Below are 20,568 nucleotides of genomic sequence, written 5' to 3'. Positions count from 1 at the left end.
AACAGCCCGGAAGATACGGCTTTGAGCGTTCCGGCGCGCCATTTTCCACAACGAGTTTGATTGGAGCGCGCCAGCCGTGTGCACACGCTGCATCTTCCGGGCCGTTTTTTACGGCAATTAGGAAGAAATGGACGGAATCATCCTCTTCTCCATAATCTACCTGGAATCGGTACCACCTCAGATTCGTGGGGTGATGTCTTTAAGTTTTCGTACTACATGCCAACCAAATTATTTCGTCCCCAGATTTCGTTGCGTTGTTAGCTGTTCTTATTTAGCGACTGTGGTTTCAGCGCGGTATTCGTTGCCTATACATTGAGATCTGCTGGTGAGGAACACTCATTTTTGCAAAGGAATTTAGTTGAACGAGTAATATCTTTGGTTTACTGGATTCCAATTGAATACATTTTTGATTTAAAGTAAAAAATGTGGAGGTTAGTTCACGCTAAGTGCTTTGAAAGTGGTGTACTCGATAGAAACTAGGCTAGATGTCCAAAAACTTCGTAGAACTGGTGATAACGAAAAATTTTTACATCGTTAGAGTCTTAGATTGCTTGTAGTCTGACTACTATGTAAAGCAATTGACTAACAACAATTATAATTATTAGCAATGGTAAGAAAGTCGATATGAAAGCGTTGCTAATCATTACGATCATTAATATTCAAATGCAAGTTACAATATTCAGGACTTTTAAACACAGATCTAAACACGTTGCCAGTAATTGTTGTCACCGCAAACGGCGGCTATTTCACTAATACTCGATCATGGTCGGTACCAGGAATGAGCGAAATTTGAAACTTTGGAAATTCAGACATACTGGAAGTAAACGGTAATCGGATTCGGAGAAATAGTGAAAATTGTTATCAAGTAGGGATTAAGAGAGAGAGTTCGCAGCCAAAAAAAATTTAAAATTTGATTAAGGAGAAAAATATCAATAACATTTAAAGAATTAAAAACAAACAAACAAACAGAAAAACAACCCTGGACAGGGAACAAGCGCGAGGGAGAAGAAAGCATCTTCGTGAAGAGATGCCAGAGAACACTGGCAGTAACCAGATAAGCCTTTAAAAGAAATAGAGAACAATACAAGGCAGGATAGGATTCATCAGTAGATTTTGCGATTTTAGATTAGATTTTTCTGAAGTCAAAGAAAATGACAGAGGAACAATGGGAGGAAGCAGTCGAAAACGGCGAGGAGTACTGAGCATAAAAAAGTCAGATAGCTCTAATCATTAGCCAAGAAGTTGTGGACGAACCAAGGCAAGAAATAGTATACAGTACTAAGTAAATGTTCAGTAAATGAACTAAAATTGCAATACTGCGGACAGCACAGAAAAGGGTTTCAGAAAGGAGAGGAAGCTCAAGAAATCTGAGGACCTCCGATTTCTCCTAAACCTGTCGGAAGTCGGAAGTTCGGAAGATCAAATGACTTCCAAAGTTTGTGTACTGGAAGACATGATCCGCTCATTCCTATTCCGCACTTCTTATTCAGTTACTACGGTACGTATGGATGTTAGAAAGAATTAATCACTCAAACGTATTTTTATTTTTTGATTGATACTAATCACTAAAGCGGATGAATTTGAAGACACATACACCCAGAAGGCGACTTTGACAGTTCTTCGGCTTAAGAACGTGGATCTTCAATTTTGTTGGATCCATAGAGACATCGGCGTACGATTGAAGTTGCATGGTGTGTGATATTCCAGGATTATTTGGAGATGTGAAGGCGTACGCCAGCGTGATCTAGATGAACTACGTTTAGTAACGCAGACAGTAAATTGTAGAAATACACATACTCCTGGTTCGCCGATAAGAAAATTAATACGGAATTCGCTCATATACTTTCGTTCAACGCCGAACATTATCGCCTGATCTTAAACATTGTACCATTAGTTGGATCAAAAAGAATCGATATTATCATGACCATCAGACCGGAGTCGGTGGGAATGAACACGTCGTGGGCAAAGATCATATTGAGAGCATTGCCTTCATTTTCGCACCATTTGTCGCTTTTGTCAAAACATAATCTGAGCCTAAAACGTGAAGATTTAAGGTAAAAACTTTAACATTAGAGAAACGTTTTGATTTCAAAAAGAAACACATTCCACTGCATCTATTGATCTCCAGAAAGCAGGACGACTCGAATAGAAAAATTAAACTGAGAGAATTATTCAAATCTTTGGAAGATATCTTAAAAAGCATCAATTGTAAGTATTCCTTCACAAAAGTCTCCTAAATGCGCACAGTATAATCTGGTTAAAAAAACCGTTGCTTCTACGCCAGATTGCTGAGATACATCACTATTGGAGGTTCTGGTGTTCATAGGTTTTCAAAAGAAAAAAATTATTACTGGGAAAGTTGAGCTTTCTAGATGATCTTGAAAGAGTCATGCCTCACAAAGATATGGGTATGCTTCACAAAGATATATATGGAGAGGCTTGACTGCACGGAACGAAAGCTGCTTAGACGGCTACTTGGCTACTTTTGGCCTAGGGTATACCACAATGAAGATCTCTACGCAGAAATAGATGTGGTATACCGGCGGATGACACGTGGAAGACATCAACATCTTGCACCGCCATCGAAAGCGGCTAAAGTAAATCGTCTGCGCTTCTTTGGTCATATATTAAGGAGACCGGCAGATCGCCTTGTTCAACGAGTTCTGAGAAGTTTGCCGGGTTCGAGCTGGAAGAAGCAACCTGGCCGAAAACGGAAGTTCTAGACTGACATGGTGAAAGAGGACCTGAGGACACTCGGCGTGGATAGGCAGTTCAGGAGAGACGTAAGGTTCCGCAGAATATGGAGTGGCGACGAGTGGATTGATTCTGTGCAAGCTCTCGCAGAAGATCGAGAAGGTTGGGCAGAGCTGCGTTCAAGGACCGCACACCTCGGCGAAGATGCGGGTAATCGGGTGTTCGGGTGTGGTGTTCGCTCCGCTCGCCATCACTGATTAAAGAAAATAAATTAATAACATTTTCTGTAAAATTTAGGCTATATATATATAATCGGATATATATATATATATATATATATATAATCGGATATATATAATCGGATTTCAGGCTTTTTTGGTGTTCGCTTCGCTCGTCTTCACCGATTAATAAAAAATAACAGTAGCGACATTTGTTTTAAAGTTAGATTTGCCTTTTTCTATCAACGCTCTCTTCAATTTTGTAACCCAAAAATTTAAGCATAGATGTAAGATTTTATGGTTTTTCCCTAGGCGAGTCAGTTTTATATTTGGAGAACAATCAAACTTGATTTTACATCTAAGTTTCTCTCAAATTTCCACAATTTGGAAACATTATTCAAAGTTCGAGTTTCCTCCGTTCTCAACTATTAGCAAAGAATGATGTGGTAACATGAGATGACGTGAATATCACTATTGTAGTGACAAAAATAACGTTTTACGTCAGATCGCGTAAACTGTTAGCTACTATGTGTTGAATTTAAGCAGCAGCTCGCACGTGTGTTTCCACCTGTTAAAAAAAGGATGCTAGCAGCGTTAGGGAAACGTGCTGGGAATTACATATGCGAAGGAACCATAGAAACCCATTCTACTGCATTGGGGCCCTCGCGCACCAATCCGAAGCAGTGGAAACCGCCTCTCCCCACTCTATAGCTTTCTAGCACCGGCACTCCATTCCCGTGAGACCGTCCCACCCTATTTTACGGCTATCTGGCTCCGGGGAATTCGACGCCGTAGGACCCGTCTCACACTACTTCCCCGCGTTGAGGCTCCAGCGTACCAAACCGAAGCCATGGTATCCGTTTTCCTCTCTTTTTGTAATTTCTTGACTGAGACACACACATATAAACAGGCGCACACCCGTGACAGAATAAGCTCATTATTATACAGCGTGATAGTTTGCGAATTTTGAAGTATTTGGAGCATAAAAATTTACTTACCCTCACTAACATATGAGAGAAACTAAACTGCTTCATCAAAGCTAACATTAATTAGTACATATGTTTGGACAATGGTGAAAATGTAGAGTGCTCGCCTAATAGGTGCACAGCGGCGATGGTTCGGCAGCTCACCGATACAGAGTTTTGCATCATTATGGAGTGTTTTCGTGAAACACACACACTCGGAGTAAGAGCGATATTTATAGCATAATCTTGGTAAGATGAATGCTGATGAAAACCGTGTTCTGAGAAAGACTAAGTTTTCGATCACAGTACCGACAGATCTCAGTTCTCTTATGTATCTATGTAGGTATACATGTAGGTATATATATAAATATATATATATTTTCGACGGACCCCTTTTTATAGCTATCTGACGTCGTTGCATCAACTTTTTGGAATTTCACACACACAGACATACACACACGTGACAGACTAAGCTTTATTATATAGCATGAAGACCATGATATTTATATTTTGAATTTTGACATGTGTCAATGAGGTTGTGTTAACTTGTCTCGTCTTGTCGACTGCACACAATAGGCTCGGGTATCTCCTGAGCGCCCTTCCTCCCTCCGCCAAGCTCCAATTATCAACGCAATTCAAAAAACTCATGGGTTCAAAGTTATATGCATTTTACAGAAATAAGCAAAAGTCTTCTGACTCTGCAGGAAAGTTTGGTACGGTAGTGCCAAGTAGGACAGGATCCAAGAGTTAACTAGGTCAACGGAGAAACGATTAGGATAACGATTTGTATTTACAACGTACTGCGCCACCCACTGAACGCCGTATATGAGAGGAGCTGTTCTTAAAAACATGCGATAGTAGTAGTTAGTGTTCCCCATAAACACGAGTGCGGCAGAGAGCAGATGTGGTACATCGTCAGGTTTGACTATTTCCGTCGCTTACGCTCCAACACCAATATACAAATAAGTCGAAGGTTTCTACATGGACCTGATAAACTTCTACAGAGAAGATCATACCTTCTACAAGGTCATTGATGGCAACTCTAACGCCAAAATTGGCCCAAAAGGAATGCCTGACGAACTTCGCATTAAGACCCAAGGAATAAACAAGGGTGGAGGCTCTTCGAGTTCACCATGACGAATAAGACTATCCATGGGAACTAGCAACCAGAACCCTTCCTCTTTCCGTTGGAAGTTAACCGGCGGAGGGTACCGTAATGAAATCGACCACATTATCGTCAGTAAAAGGTTCCGCTGACGGATGTCGTTGCTATACCAAAGTTCTATACGGCATGCCTCCTCCGCGAAGATTTTCCTCACAAGAACAAAGAGAAAGTCCAGAGAGCCAAATCCAAGAACTATCATCAACTAGGATCTCTTCGCTCTTCGACACGCAAGCTGGCTTTCGTGGAGATTCTGCAATAGATGACATTAAAAGAGGATAGGCCTGTTGAACACTTTGACGACTACACAAAGAAAGTTGAGAGTTTAAAACCACCAAGAGGCGCCTGTTTCCAGAAACCCATGAGGTAATACGTCAGCGTGGAGCCGAGAAAGAGGGTAAAAAAAAGTCATCTACTAATTACTGTTCATTCTGATTCCTTTGACAGCCATGTTCACTTGCCCCATCACTATCTGAGTGAAGACAAAACATGTCATTCTAGAAATCTTCCCGTCCGGAGTACAAAATGATATTATGTGGGTGAGAAATTGTACGGCACCTGTCCCAACAGGAAAAGATTTTAACATATTAAGAGTTCTCCGCCACTTCCTGTCAACACACTGGCGAGCTTTTTTACCTGTCGGCATGTAAAGTTTCTGAACAGTAGAAGACCAGTGAGACCGTGTCGTTATATAAGAAAGGAGATCGATATGAAAGCGGCAACTATCGGCCAACTTGGTTACTAGAAGTCATTTAGAAGCTCTTCACAAGAGTTATCCTTAACAAGATTGAAGAAAATGTTACACGAAGAAAAGCGATGGGAGCAAGCAGGGTTTTAAAATGTATTCAGCACGACTAACCATATTCACACTGTTTCAAAACCTATCTAGGTATCGTTGGAGTACAAGATGCCGCTATGTCTCACTTTCACCGAGTCACCGTAGTACGCGTCATTGAACGCTCATTCGAAAAGCAATGCTAGGTTTATTTATTTCATACAGCTGAGGGACGGAATTCGAAGTTCTGCCGCCGCATTTCCCAAGGAAACCAGAACAAGGTGGCCCGGAGACGAGATATGCTTACGACAACAGTTGGATCAGTGCCGTGAGCAAATGGGTCCCACGCGATACTGGAGAAGACTACAGGAAGACAGCCGATCCATTGGGGAGACTTCTTCACAAAATTCTTCAAAGAAAAAGTTGATGCTCTTTGTGACCTTGACTGCAGTTGCTCGTCGATTAACTCGAGCGGACGCCAGTAATTATTCCATTTGTCCCAATCTTGTCGGGGCGGTCTTCCTGTTGTGCGTTTAATATCGCGTGGCATTTCCTCGGCAAATGCGGCGGCGTCTTTAATCTTGGATTGCCGAAGTAAAAGAAAATTTCGAATTTCGTTCTTTACTTGTGTGAAGCAAGAGATTTTTAGCATCACTGCAACATGTATGTAAATACTACTAGCATCACAGTAGCACGTAGGTATATATGTATATGTGTGCATATGTATGTGCATACATACAGGGTGGTCCACATAAGGTTTGACGCAAAAAACCACTCACAACCTTTCACCAATCAATCCACGCAGGAAATCTTTTATTCAATAGTCACAAAATTCTACATAAGATCTCACATATCACATTCAAAATGACCGCCGCTAGCTTCAATACAAGCAAACAATCTCATTTTTTTTCTTTTTTAAACTTTTCTTAATTGAAATTCTTAAGCATGCGTGCGATCATTTCCGAAGATATTTCGTCTTCTATAGTATCTTTGAAGCGCTTTATGATCCCGATTGCGCATAACGATGATTGTTGGACGATTAGGATTTTCAATAGCCCGTCACACTTCATATGGACCACTCCGTGCATATCTGTATATACGAATATATATATATATATATATATATATATATATGCTTCAGGATATACGTTCTATCATTCACTTTCGCAATCTTTGACGAATTGAATGGTAATTTTTTGAGTTCAAGTGCGTTCGTTCTTCTCGTTTTTCTTCTGATCATTAGTCTCTTTCTTGGTTTGAAAAACAATCTCTGAGTTTCTTACGGATATCAAACTCACCAATGGCAACTAGGTCCAACTTCGACGCGAAATGATTGTAATGCAGACGTGTGGGTCTTCATGTCCCTTTGGCACATCTTTTGATAACGCGGTACCTGAACATTATGAAAAAGTGAAAATCACAGTTGAATGGTTAAAGAATGGTGGGACAATGCATTAATTTAGTATTGGAGAGTAAGCCACTGTTGGCTGATCACTGCTGCAAACTGGGCAATGCCTTCGTTATTATGTTCCACACTCCACACTGACGCACTTTACAACGATGGGAGAGGTCACAGATAAAACACTAACAAATGGCGCTGAAACAAACCAAAAACCTGTTGTGGATGTAACTTTATGGAAAGCGGTGTATAGAAAGTTTGATTATATGCATAGCTCATTAGATAATCTTTCAGAGATCAAACGCTCCCGAGAAATTTTCACGTCGGAGTCGCTGACGTCAGCGGGCAACGCATATATTCAGATGAAACAGACAAAATCAGTTTACAAAGCGAAGAGTGGATTTGTCCATCACACAGGTGAAGAACTGGACCAAACGTTGCAAAATAGTAACAACTACACATGAATTCATTTCCTTATTGGTAAGCACACCCGGATTGACTTCCGTGATGTGTGATGTTAAAGTCTGCGAAGCGATTTACTTTGACTTCTATCGATGTTCCAAACTATCCAGCGGCTTTGTCCCGATTGCGTGCGAGAATGGTTTCTTCTTTCTCGAATGACACCAACAACATCAAACTTTCTTTGAAGCACTCTGTGAAGAATTCTCACCATTGGTTTGCCTGTCTTCCTGTAGCGCATCTAATACTACGTAGAACAGAGTTGCTAAGGTCTTCAGTCTGATGGTTGCCGTTCAAATGCATCACATCTCGCATCAGATCAAACCACCTTATTTTACATAACTAACTTGATCACTAACGTGGGACAGAACTTCAAATCCCATCTCTCACTGCTTTATAGCTCTACTCCTAGCACCATTCTTTCGATTGACCGACTGACCGCAGTTTCATCCTGATTGGTGTGGTGGAGAGGTTTCCGAACAATGGATTAAAGTAGGAAGTGCGGTGGTGTTGAAGAGGTGAGCATGGAGTGTCCGAGTGGTCCTGGCTTTTTCGCCCTAACTTAATGTTTGATCATAAGCGACGAAGAAAGTGAAACGTCGTCTCGTACCTATCACTTTCATGACGACGTGCTTGATCTCCATGGCCTGCATAATTCAATCCAACTGCAGCTTCCAACGCAAACATAGGTGTGTTGCATGCAGAAATTGTCATTCCATTCCTTTTCTGTTTCGACAGCTTAGATGATTCTTGCAACCCCTTTCTTTTTGGCACTGCCATACCAGACTCTCCTTTTCCGTGCTTTTGTATTACAACTTTTATTACCATTATACTTTCTTTCTACTTCTTTAGGAAGTGAACTTTTATTTACCCTATTTATATTAAATTTAAAGTGAATTGGTTGACTAAAAATAATTGCTTTCTGATAGTTTGAAAAGCTATAATATAAATATTGTTAAACATAGGCTTGATAATATTTATTCAGCCGTATAGTGAGGGGTCACGTGTACAAACCTAACTGTTATTTCCACTGTTATTTGTGCTCCTACTTTCACTAAACACAATCGGGCATCTGAGTATATACCTTGGGAGCGATCGGATAATGTGGCAAAAGTTTTCCAAACAAAATAAGGTGCTTTCGTCCAGCACTCTGTCAGACCCCATAGGGTGATAAGTCAGATGGCTAAAGAGAACGTGGAATTTTGGCAACAAGCACTCTTTTTGTAACGTTTGACGCTGTAAGGAAACTGCAGCAGTCCGCCCTGTTCAGACTACTGCGACATCTGCATGCACCATGCACCGTTTGTTGCACTGCAGTAAACACGCATCAGAGATCAGCATCATCAGTGTCCATAACCACGCCATCTACTGGGCAATGTTGATGAAAGGAAAGTAGGGGGATGAGCAATAGCTGTAAGTAATAACTTCAAAAAACTGATGCGGAAATTTAATAATCAAAGTGAGAATCAAAATCAAGAATTTGAGAATCAAAATGTTGAAATGCGGCTTTGTACGATTATGGAATCATCGAGGGAGGTCTAAAACTCTATAACATAAGCGCTCACGTACCGGGACCGCTAAAGGATATGGCATGTCTTTAAGGACAAGCTGATGTGTTTTCAAGTTACCAAGCTAGGAGACAGTAATTGTCAGAACTGATACAAATGCAAGGATGGGACTCAAGCAACAGTCTGATGCACTTGAAAAATGGTACACGAAGGAACATCGAACAACGAAAATTGTTAGAGAGGAATTATCGACGTCATCAGCTGGCAAGGAGGAAGCTCTATAACATCAGCAGAGCAGCGCAAGCGGAAGAAGTCAACCCTTGAACTTTGGTTCGATTACGTTCTTATGAGAAAGACCCCTCCGTCGGACATCCAGAATTTGTTCGGGACGCATTCAATTCTAACCGCCGCTCATTTCGTTAATGCTTAAAGGTATGTTCAGAGAAGGAGTCGTAGACTTTCACACCGACCAAAACTCGTCTCGGCTGAAAGTCTGAAAGATGATGAAAGTAGGAAGAGATTCCGCCAACACGTGTCGATTAATATTTGATTATGAACCAAGAAGAGGATGGATGATGACGACTCCTTTACTAATTGTATTCAGGATTTTGCAAAGAAAAAGCCTTGCAGTCCAACACTGAAAGAAGGTCGTCTTTGCTTTTACTTAGATAAGATCCACGTATAAAGGATAAAGGATGAAAGATAAAGTCACTGACACTGCCTGTGTTTGACTGTCCTTGAATCATGACATAATGAATACGTAACTTTTTCATTGATTTGCTTGAGCTGTGCCCAACATTGGTATTGATATTTATTAACAGCTATCGTTTCGGCTTTTTCATTAGCTAATGTGTTGCTGTTTGGGTTTACCGTTTGGATGCTTTCTGTAGGTGATAAGGCGCTCGAATCACTAATGGCAATTCAATTTTTCCAGGCCCTGGCGAAGGCGAAAATGCCGAAACGTTAGCTGTTGACAAATATCAATACCAATCATGGCCACAGCTCAAGCAAGTCAATAAAAAAGTTTCTGGCATTAATCGATCCGCTTGAGATGCGCTAACACGCTAACTTCAATTTAGAATCGTTTGGGGTTTAACGTGTAACTGCCCTGTACGACGACCTGTGAGGCTAGCCAATGTTAAGTCAGTGTTTTTATCCTCCCAGACAATTCTGCTACCAATTTATCACCCCCGGAAGGATGAAAGGCTTGGTGAGTACTACAGCGGATTCGAACCTCTGATCGATCGCACAGAGAGCGGAACCTCTAACTGACTGCGCTACAGCTCAGTTCACTTATAATTCTGTATTTGCCAAAGCCTCTGAAAAGGATGTTTATCGGCTGAAACATGCCAGGCGTGGGCGGACAAAACCGGAAGAAATCCTACACTCTACTAAGGCAAAATAGCGGCAAGACGAAGAGATGTTGGTTTGTCCTCAATATTGTCAACGGATTCAGTGTCGGAAAGGCTACCCTAACCATTCGGAAGGAACATTTAGACGCTAGATGGGAAAGAACCATCTGGCCTTGAATTCGTGCACTCCCAAAGACCGCGGTCTTCGAGCAGCCTCCGAGTCGGTATCCAAAATCGTCGCTATCCTCTAAGTCGGAGGTTCTGGCCTGTATCCAAAAAAAATGAAGAATGGGAAATCTAGCTGAGATGATGGAATTTATGCGGAAACGCTAGTCTTTTACCTCGCCTGGGACACGTGAGATGGCAAAGATCATCTGCTCAGTATGACTTATGATTGACGATACCTGACTCGTGGACACTGCCATCGTAATTCTTCTCCACAAAAAGCTGTTCGTCACGAAACCTAAAAATTACCGAGGAATATCATTGCCTCGTGCAGTATACAAGGTTCTGGAGCGGATCATCCTGGATCGACTAATCACACATTGCAAAGAAACAAGACGCGATGAACCAACCAGCTTTTGCCCTGATTGATCGACGATTTACCAAGTTCATTGTCCGCATAGTGATCTAAGTTTGGAAGCGGTATTTCAAAACCTACGCAGTTAGCTTTTCGGGCCTCTGAAGCTGCTTTAGACTCTTGTTTTCAAAGCCGTTTTCTTAATACAATTCGCACAATGAAATTCCAGGAGAGTTCGTATGTTCACTTGATGACATGAATAGAAGAACAATTGGTGCGGTTTGAAGACTATTCGGACGTACCTCATTATTTGAGGTAGAAACTAGAGTGAGACAAAAGGCTGTAGCGAAACCATTTCTGTTCAACATCGTCGTCAATGACATTAGGGAAGGAATAGTTGAGCATTATCCCATTGGTGTTGTTTAACAACACCAGTACGTCAATTGAGAGTAGGATGGGAATAGGACGAGGATAGATTCGAAGTCGGCCCTAACAGAAGATCGAACGGGATACCCTCGGATTCCCTCAAAGACGATACAGCCCAGCGAAGAGGCGGATAGAGGAGTTGGGCCGTGACATCTGCCGTAACGTCGGGCAACTAAGCAGGCAAACATACGTTGAAATATGTAGTTCCACACACGTAAGTTGCTCGTGTACGAAAAGAATTTCTTTTCCTTTTTTCCTCTCGTACTTTATAAAAACTCCCATTGACTCACTATTATTTATTAGTTTGATATTTGCGAATTGCGCATGACCGCCACTAGCTATTGGATAGGTCCTGACTTCGATACGTCTGCCCTTACAAGCTGACGTTATTACATAACGCGATTGTGCGTATCTTCGCTGTCTGTCTAAGTCTCCGAGAGCCAATGTATTCGTTTTCATTCTGTTCTTTCTTTTCTTTTTTGTTTTCTTTTTTTACTATCATTTCAAAATTCACGTATAATAGGGGTCAAAACGACAGAAAGCACGGTGCGGTGGCATGTCTGCGTCCGATGCGGTGCGGCGGAGGAGAGCGGATAGAATCTAGCGGGGACCCTTGCTGACACTATTCCTTGGTGAATTTCGCAATGGTCCTACCTAGTTTCCAACCGCCACCTACACTAAAAATTCTTCTCCAGAGGATAAAAAAAATATGATTCTGCTGTAAGATATTAGAGGTGAACTTGGAGCAAAAAAGCGATAAAACTGATGGAAAAATAATGGACTAAGACTAAATAATCTTATTTAAAAACTAAATAATCTGCATTATTACACGAAATAAATTAAAGTTCAGAAACTTTAAGTTTGGTTAGAAATTTGAAGGGTTTTTTTTTACTATACATATTGCATACATGCAACGGCATATGCACTTAGGAAAAAGACTGCAGGATATTCGTGTATGATTGGAAGGTAATTAGCAGAAGTTCTCTGTATTTCCTTTTTTTTTCATAAAAGAACAGAGAACTCTAGTTCGACGGTTTTGAGAATTTTGGTGAAACGGGCTCAAGAGTTAATGATGGGTGGCATGTCAATGAACGCAGTTCTTTTACCTTTTCAAGTGTGTAGGCAGTGAGAATCATCCTGATACCTTGCTCAAACCTAAATAAGTGAAAGATCTTGAATAGCATATTGACTGAAATTTGTAGAAAATTCTTTTATATACCCAATGTTTGATATTTACCGAAACATAACTGAACTAGAAAGCTAACAATAACAGTAATAACACAATACGCATATACGATTCTTCTGATCGGCTATGAGCCAACGGAATTGGAAACCAATCTTACCAGCTATCTGATTCCACAAAGCCGACATATTGATAGAGAGTAGGGCAACAGTCCTCTTCGGAAAGTTTTACTTTCGTGACTGTGTCGAACAAGAATGAACGACCCAGTTTGTTCTTCTCCAATGATCCTTGGATTGTGTTAGTAACAATGTAAGGTGTATGTTTCTTGTTTGAGAATATTTTATAAAACTCGGATAGATCCACATTTGGTCTAAAAAACTTCAATGAAGAACTAGATAGCAGCGAACAGATACTCATTCAATTCCTAGAGTCAACATAAAAATTTGAAACCTTTCAAACTCACTCGAACTTGACAATTTCAAGAGGAACCGGTTCAGAGCGGTGACGAAGAAGGAGGGTGTGACAGTACGGACTGAATAGGTAATGGAATGAAGAGTACTATAATGGGCGCTAAAAGTATTGCACTATGTAACAAAGCCCAAAGGGAGACAAGAAAAAAATTATGGATGGATCTCACTAGCTGTGCTAGTTGACGCTGCAATTAGACCTTATTCGGAGCCCAAGACTTTTTTTTTAATTTTTTTTTTCCCAAAAAAATAAATCTCTAGTTGAACATAAACACACGAGAAAGCGCAGACTCTAAAATTATCTACTGACTAACAAATATCAGGAGGTATTATTCGCTTAGTAGGATGGGATCGACGTCACTCACAAAACTTTTGAACATTGCGGATGGCGATTGCCAGGCAAACGAACGACTGGAAACAGTACTGGATCCCTCCCGGTCATTGAAGAGAAATTCTCTAAGTAAGCCAAAGAATTAACAAAGTGACCAAATTATGAGATGTAATCGTGTTTATTCTCGTACTATTTGAACGGAGAGAAGTCTCCCAAGTTTCCGTGGTGGAAGCGGAAGTTTTCCACGTGCTAGAGAGGAGAGAAAAATCATATTTTATTGGTAGACAACTGCAGAAAAATTGGCATGTAATCTTTAGAATCACCATCAAAATCAGTTAATGTTGTGTAGTGATCAAAGAATAGGCTATTAGCTACCTCAAAGCGGTTACGTGTACGAGTTGACCGACATTGCATGAGGTCGTAACTGCTAGAACCATGAAGGGACCTTAATGACTGCTCAAAAATGCGCCTCGAATATTCGCGGACAACAGGTCACGTGTTTGATTTGATGAGCACAATCGTTCAATCGTGATGATGTCGCAAATCACAGGTTTCGCCGCGCGGAAGCGGACTGAATCGTCAAAGTGGAGCGTTCTAACGTTCCTCGTAGGAACTAAAGCGGTTCCCACGCCTTTTTTTAGGACGATTAGAGAGATGTGAGCGGAACCACCTCTGATTCCGCAATCCACAACTCCATCTCCAGCTTTTCCCGCTGATCCCCTAACCACGTCAGATTCGTGGCATCCTGCCTTTAACCGTTAGTCAAAAACCTAACTATCAACAAAGCTAAATCGAGATTAGACCATATGTACATAAAACCAACGACCAAAGTAGCAATTTTCTTCTCATCAGTTTTCTACAAGAGTACATATAATCGATGTTCGACTTAAGAACATCGATCCTAAATCCCAACAAGAAGGAAAAATAAACAAAGTACACGGATATAGTCGAACCTCAACTTAACGACAACAACAAACAACACAACAATTTAAAATACCTTGACGATAAAAGCAGAGCGCTCTTATTTTCCGTGTCAAACTCGATCTTTACACGACCGAATTTCTCATCTTCCACGTTTTCATTATCGAAATCATTGAAAGCCTAGAAATACTCCTTGATAATTGAATAACTGAATTTATCAGATCATCTAATAACAATATTCATCGCTTCATTTAATTCAACAACAGCATCCATCGCAACATTCATTTTCATTAGAATGCGATTATTTCTTTATCTTTAATTTGATTGTACAACATTTGCATGTGATTGTTTTTATATATGTTTTGAAAGCGACACCACACAACAAACGCTAAGAAATTTCAATTTTTTTTTCGTAAATTAGCTAGTATAGTGTTGAAAAAGAAAAAGTTGCATTGAATTCGATTGAAAATTCCACCTTTTTCTTTGCTACTCCTAAAGCCATGAAAAGACGGTGCTATAGGAAAATAACATAGATCCACTGAAAAGAAAAACAGCTTTACAAACTCATGTAGATTTTGTGCTTCGTCGAGTTTATTTTTATACAGTAAGGACGGTAATCTTTGGCAAAAGAGAGGGAAAACGCGTTTTTTTTTGTTTTCTCCATTACTCGATTCATTTTGTTCTATATCATGCGGACATCAATTGATTCCTCATAACGAGATCTATCTATCCAGCTTATTCTGAGCTTTGAAAACATCTTCTCTGTTAATTGCTAGCCGATAGAAATTAGGGGCCCATACTCTGGAAAAATTGCGCCTCGAGGATATATAACATTTGGTGCAAAGGAAATGCTAGAAACGCAAATTTATACTTAAATATTCGTAAAATAAGGCATTGTCGTGAGCATTTAGGTACTCAATTCATATCTATATTAGAGAATTCTAAAATTTCTTGAATGTGGCGCATGTGACACATTTCAAAATCACTGAAAGAACTGATTTTCCAGCTAGAAAATATTTAGCACGTGATCATCTATCATTTATCACAGAACTATTTATTTTCATTTTATTTTTTTATTTATTCTTAGGTCTTAGGACAACATTTTAAATTCTTAGGTCTTCCTCTGAAACGATATAGAGCAAAATGAATGGAGTTGTAGAGAAAACGAAAAAAAACGCGTTCTCGTTTTCTTCTCCTATTTTAACTGAGAACTACTTATTTCCGGCAACATTTTAATTTCTAAAGTTCTTCTGTGAAAAATACAAGGGTTTTCTGAGATATAATACACAGTTCCCATCTATATAATTGTTTGCTCAAGTTTTTATGGAATGAAATAGCGACAAATGGATTAATTCTGTGCAAATTCTCGCAGAAGATCGAGCAGAAGGTTGAGCAGAGCTATGCTCACCGACGACACACCTCGTTGAAGATGTCGGCAATCACGTCAAACGATAATATCAGCCCGCCGATTACGTAAATTCAAGGAACTCACTCAAATTTCTGACCAGCTTCCAGTTATCTATGCTAAATGTTTCAATTTAGAATTGTCTGAGGTTTTGTTTCAGTTGGCACATTTCCAAAACTTTCCCCTCTGAGATGCGACCATCAGAATCGGGATCATCAGAAAAACAAATTATGACGGTTGAAGGTGGATTTCAGCAAGCCAAAGTGGCAGAAAATTATTACTGTTTCATTACAAATGCTTCACTTCCGTGGCCCTTAGATAAGATTTCTATATTTGAATTATACAGTTTCCCTAGAAATTATCTATAGAATGATATAAAACTCATTTGGATTTGTTAAATTCAAAAAATCTCAACCGAACCTCTAGCAGCACAGAATAGTCGATCATAAGAATTAAAGTGAAATGTCGTAACTCGTCGTAGGAGCAGCAGACGCAGCGAAATAGGCGTAGCACAAGAAGAGCAACCGGACTACTGTAGCGATTATGACGCTGTCAGTGCAATTAACGACGCTCGTTAGCCTCCTGGATACGCGGCGACACATCATACGGGTACCTCCTGACAGTTCCCCAAGGAAAAGTACTTATGCGCTTTCGTAGAATTCATACCCTTACAAGGGAATATTTATGCCTGTCGAGAACGAATTGAGAAGAGCTTGTCAGTAAATGTGTATACAATTAAAAGTCTGGAAACAAACGTTGGACCAAAGCATTTCCTACGGACAAAACTGGAGGCTTTTTTGGAAGGATTGAACAAAAATAAACCTTTTTAAGTCTTGAAGAGCAATTTTTTTCGCAGTTCTTTTTCCTCAGGCATTTAAAAGCACCTCGTTCTAATTTTTATGATTAACTTTTGCCTGAATGTGTCGTTACTTCCTCCTCTTTACTTTGTTTCAAACATATTTGTGTCAATGTTGCAAGAGAACAGAGGAAGTATCACCTTGCTGTGGTGTGAGATGCCTGGCGGACCGAGCGGAGCGGTCAGAAAGTCAAATTTTGCAAGATAAGTGTTGCGTTGATAAAAAAACGAAAAAGTTTAAGAATATGAAAGAAAAGGAACAACTTGAGAAGGAATTCCGGGCCTTTATTTGTGTCTTTGTGTGTGCTTTTCAAATTTTTCACCTGAGAATCTGCCTTACGAGATAACACCGATGATGGCTCCTTCTTTGAAGTTTTTTAAAAGTATGTACGTATAGAAAAGAAAGTCACGTGTGATCGAAATATAATCTTCATAAAACAAACGCCGATAAAACTGCAAATAGCTCAACTGCAACTACATCCTAAATATTTATGCTTAACCTCTAACATAAGGTTGTTACATGCTATGACGTTTAGGTTTTATTTACTCGAATAAATAGCTTTTGTATATCGACTTGCCTCGAAAAAGTATTTCTGTTGATCTTGACCCTTTGTATGGAACGATGCTTTTGGTAGCATATAAACATATGGTGCTGTAAATTAGATGGACATATAGAATCATGCCTTGACAGAAAATAAGTTTGTGAATTTTCTTCTGTTTTGACACATTGCCAGTTCATTCACATACTTGCTTTGCCGTCTTTAACGTTATAGACTGTCTGCTCCCTTGTCAGAAATCTCAACGATGTGTCGCACGCCGTCTTCAAGTCAAGACTTTGAAGTCCTTTTTTTGTAAGTTGAGGAAGATCGAAAATGCAGAGGTATATCCTAAAATTGTGCTCCCAATTGCTTCAGACATGTTGTAGATGATTATTTATATGTATACAGTATATGAATAAGTGAAACAAGCTATGACTTTAACATAGAGAAACTACAGTATCACAGTAAGTGGGGTGGTAGTGCAGTCGGTAAGAGGTTGTCTGCACGATCGATCGGAGGTTCAAGTCCGCCCTGGGGATCACCAAGCCCTTTATCTCTCCGGGTTCAACAAATTCGTATCTTAGTCTTGTCTGGGAGAATAAAAGCACTTATATGATACATCGGCTAGCCTCCGCAATTCATTTTATAGGCCAGTTACGCATTTGTTAACCGCCACCACTTCAATTCAGAATCGTTTGCTCGTTCACAAACGATTCTGAATTGAAGTGGTGGCGCATACCAAGCGGATTGGTTAACGCCAGACTATTTATCTTTTTATCCTTATTTAGTAGGTAAGCTACAGTAGCTACGGCACGTAATTTTTGAGCCAAGAAAAAAAACTAGGGCGAAATTTGAGAAGTTTTCTTTTTGGAGGCGTGGGAGGAGAAGAACTAAGCCTACACTATGCTAAAGCAGTATACCGGAAGGATGAAGAGGTGTTCGCCTGTCCTAAACACTAGCGGAGTCGCTGTCGGGGAGGCAACCCTGCCCATATCGAGGGAACATTTCAATACTTGTCTGAAGACTCAAGCGCTGTCAGTTCCTGAACTTCGTGAACGCACGCACAAAGACAGATATGCACCGCGGTCAGCAAAGAACCACCTACGGAGTCGGAAGTTCTGGTCTGTATTCAAAAAATGAATATTGGAAAATCTGGCGGAGAAGACAGAATTTGCGCAAGAAATCTGAAATCTCTTCCTCTTTCTAGGATTCGTGAAATGGCGAAGATCATCCGTTCAATGTGGATTGACGAAAGGATACCTGTTTTGCGGAGGAAGGGTCATATAACACAGACATAGTATCATAATTCCTCACCACAAGAAGCTATCCGTCACGGAATCCAGGAATTACCAAGGAATATCACTGCTGAGTGTAATGTACAAGGTTTTGGAGCGGATCATTCTGTATAAACTAATCGACCGTTGCGCACGTGGATGGAGCGCGTGTAAGTGTAGTGAGCGTTGCAAGAGAGCGTTGTAACTGGAATCGTCGTGAAAAACAAAGCCTTTCACGCCTTTTTTTACCAAGATTAGGAGCGAAAAGCGAGAAATGAGCGGAACCACTCTTGATCACGCAATCTGCGATTCAGTATAGAGTTTGTGCATTGGAAATTCATACCACGTCAGATTCGTGAAGTGATTCCTTTAAGCGAGACATATTTTATATGAAGCTAAGGCCATGTACTCACATTATGGGTTGCGGCATAATTATGGATTGCGGACTTATCGTATAATGACAACAAGAAATCAAAATTCCGATCAGATCAGATCCCGCACCTATCCATATGCTTTAAAAGCATCACCCCACGAATCTGAGGTGGTGCAGATTTCAGGTGGAGTATTTGTATACGGGATGGGAGACTATGGAGAGGGGGTGATTCCGTCCATTTCTTCCTAATTGCCGTAAAAAACGGCCCGGAAGATGCGGCGCCGCACAAGGCTGGCGCGCTCCAGTCGAACTTCCTGTAGAAAATAGTGCGCCAAAACGCCTGAAGCCGTACCTACCGGGCTGTTTTTTACGGCAATTTGGAAGAAATGGACGAAATCACCCCCCTCTCCATAGTCTCCCATCCCGTATACGAATACACCACCTGAAATCCGTACCACCTCAGATTCGTGGAATGATGCCTTTAAGGTACCAAGTCGATGGTGGTTTGCTGTTAATATCATTAGTTGTAGAAGAAGAGTCATAAGAAGGATTCTTTTTTTTCTAACGCGCATGATAATTGGCCTAACTAACAACGTTTCTTTCGATATACTCCTGTTTATTCAGTGAGGTTTTGAGAGGAACGCAAAAGCTGCAGTATATGCCTTGTTCGTTGATGCATCAAAACAAAAGACAAGAGTAATTTAATCTAAAGTATCAAATGGAAAACTTAGAATATCTAGATGAGAACTTACGCCTCGCAGAACTCCGGTGGATATAAGTACATGAAAAAATTTCCAAAAAGGTTCCTGTACAATTTTGCAAAGCCAGGTTGTCTGTAGGACGGCTTCCTAAACGATTTGATCATTTTATCATCAATCTTTCAACATAGTGGTTTCAAAACATTTGTACGTAAGGAAACACTTTTTTGACATTACTGATATGGACTTCTCTACAGACCATCTCTACCGTATTGTCGTGTGATATGTCTATGCTGCATTCGTGCCTCATAGGATATATGATATGGTACTGGATTTGATTTCACACCTAACTTCTAGCTAACATTAACTCGACACAACTTTTTAAGCATCTTTTTCTCAGACAGTAGCTCATTTTTCGATGAGCACACTTCTTTAGTTGCTCTCGCTTTGGTAACAGTCAGTGAGTCATGAGCTATTCGCCTACAACGAGGCCAATAGGCTCGGTAGTAATTAAAGGCATCACCACGCAGATTTCAAGTGGAGTATTCTTATAAGAGATAGTAGATTATGGAGAGAGGGGTGATTCCTTCCATTTCTTCCTAATTGCCGTAAAAAAACGGCCCGGAAGATGGGCAGGCGCGCTCCAGTCGAACTCCTTGTAGAAAAAAGTGCGCCAGAATGCATGAAGCCATGTCTTCCGGGCCTTTTTTACGGCAATTAGGAAAAAAATGGACTGAATCGGCCTTCTTTCCATAGTCTATGCTCCCGTATACGAATGCTCCACCTGAAATCCGTACCATCTCAGATTCGTGGAGTGATAGGGCTCAAGTGAAAGGCTAAAGTAGATTTGTCTTCCTCTTCTGTTATGAGGAGTTTCTCAGAGAGGCGAAAATCACCACCCCACGAATCTGTCGTGGCATGGATTTTCGTTGGATTATACCTATATCGGGTCGTAGATTATGAATACAGGGGTGGTACCGCTCATCTCTCCCTGCGTCACTGTAAACAGACGGCTTCGGAATGCGGTTCCTTACGAAGTCCTC

General features: G+C 40.5%; 1 protein-coding gene across 2 annotated transcripts in view; it reads right to left on the bottom strand.

Moving 5' to 3' along the window:
* RB195_007355 (uncharacterized protein) overlaps positions 1-20,568 on the bottom strand; it is a gene marked incomplete at both ends in the record, with an annotated part of 28,876 nt that overhangs the window by 4,674 nt on the left and 3,634 nt on the right. For both annotated transcript variants that reach the window (XM_064180934.1, XM_064180932.1), the window contains 11 exons: positions 1,595-1,744; positions 1,798-1,874; positions 1,934-2,034; positions 7,113-7,207; positions 12,585-12,633; positions 12,822-13,031; positions 13,125-13,193; positions 14,457-14,560; positions 17,220-17,293; positions 17,389-17,528; positions 19,580-19,675. In XM_064180934.1, coding sequence (XP_064037763.1) covers positions 1,595-1,744; positions 1,798-1,874; positions 1,934-2,034; positions 7,113-7,207; positions 12,585-12,633; positions 12,822-13,031; positions 13,125-13,193; positions 14,457-14,560; positions 17,220-17,293; positions 17,389-17,528; positions 19,580-19,675 — 1,165 coding nt within the window. The remainder of the gene's footprint in view (positions 1-1,594; positions 1,745-1,797; positions 1,875-1,933; positions 2,035-7,112; positions 7,208-12,584; positions 12,634-12,821; positions 13,032-13,124; positions 13,194-14,456; positions 14,561-17,219; positions 17,294-17,388; positions 17,529-19,579; positions 19,676-20,568) is intronic.

This window comes from Necator americanus, chromosome I (genome assembly GCF_031761385.1).
Source record: "Necator americanus strain Aroian chromosome I, whole genome shotgun sequence".
Classification (NCBI taxonomy): domain Eukaryota; kingdom Metazoa; phylum Nematoda; class Chromadorea; order Rhabditida; family Ancylostomatidae; genus Necator; species Necator americanus.
The sequence above is the reverse complement of the archived record's forward strand: the minus strand, read 5'-3'. Positions and strand labels throughout refer to the sequence as shown.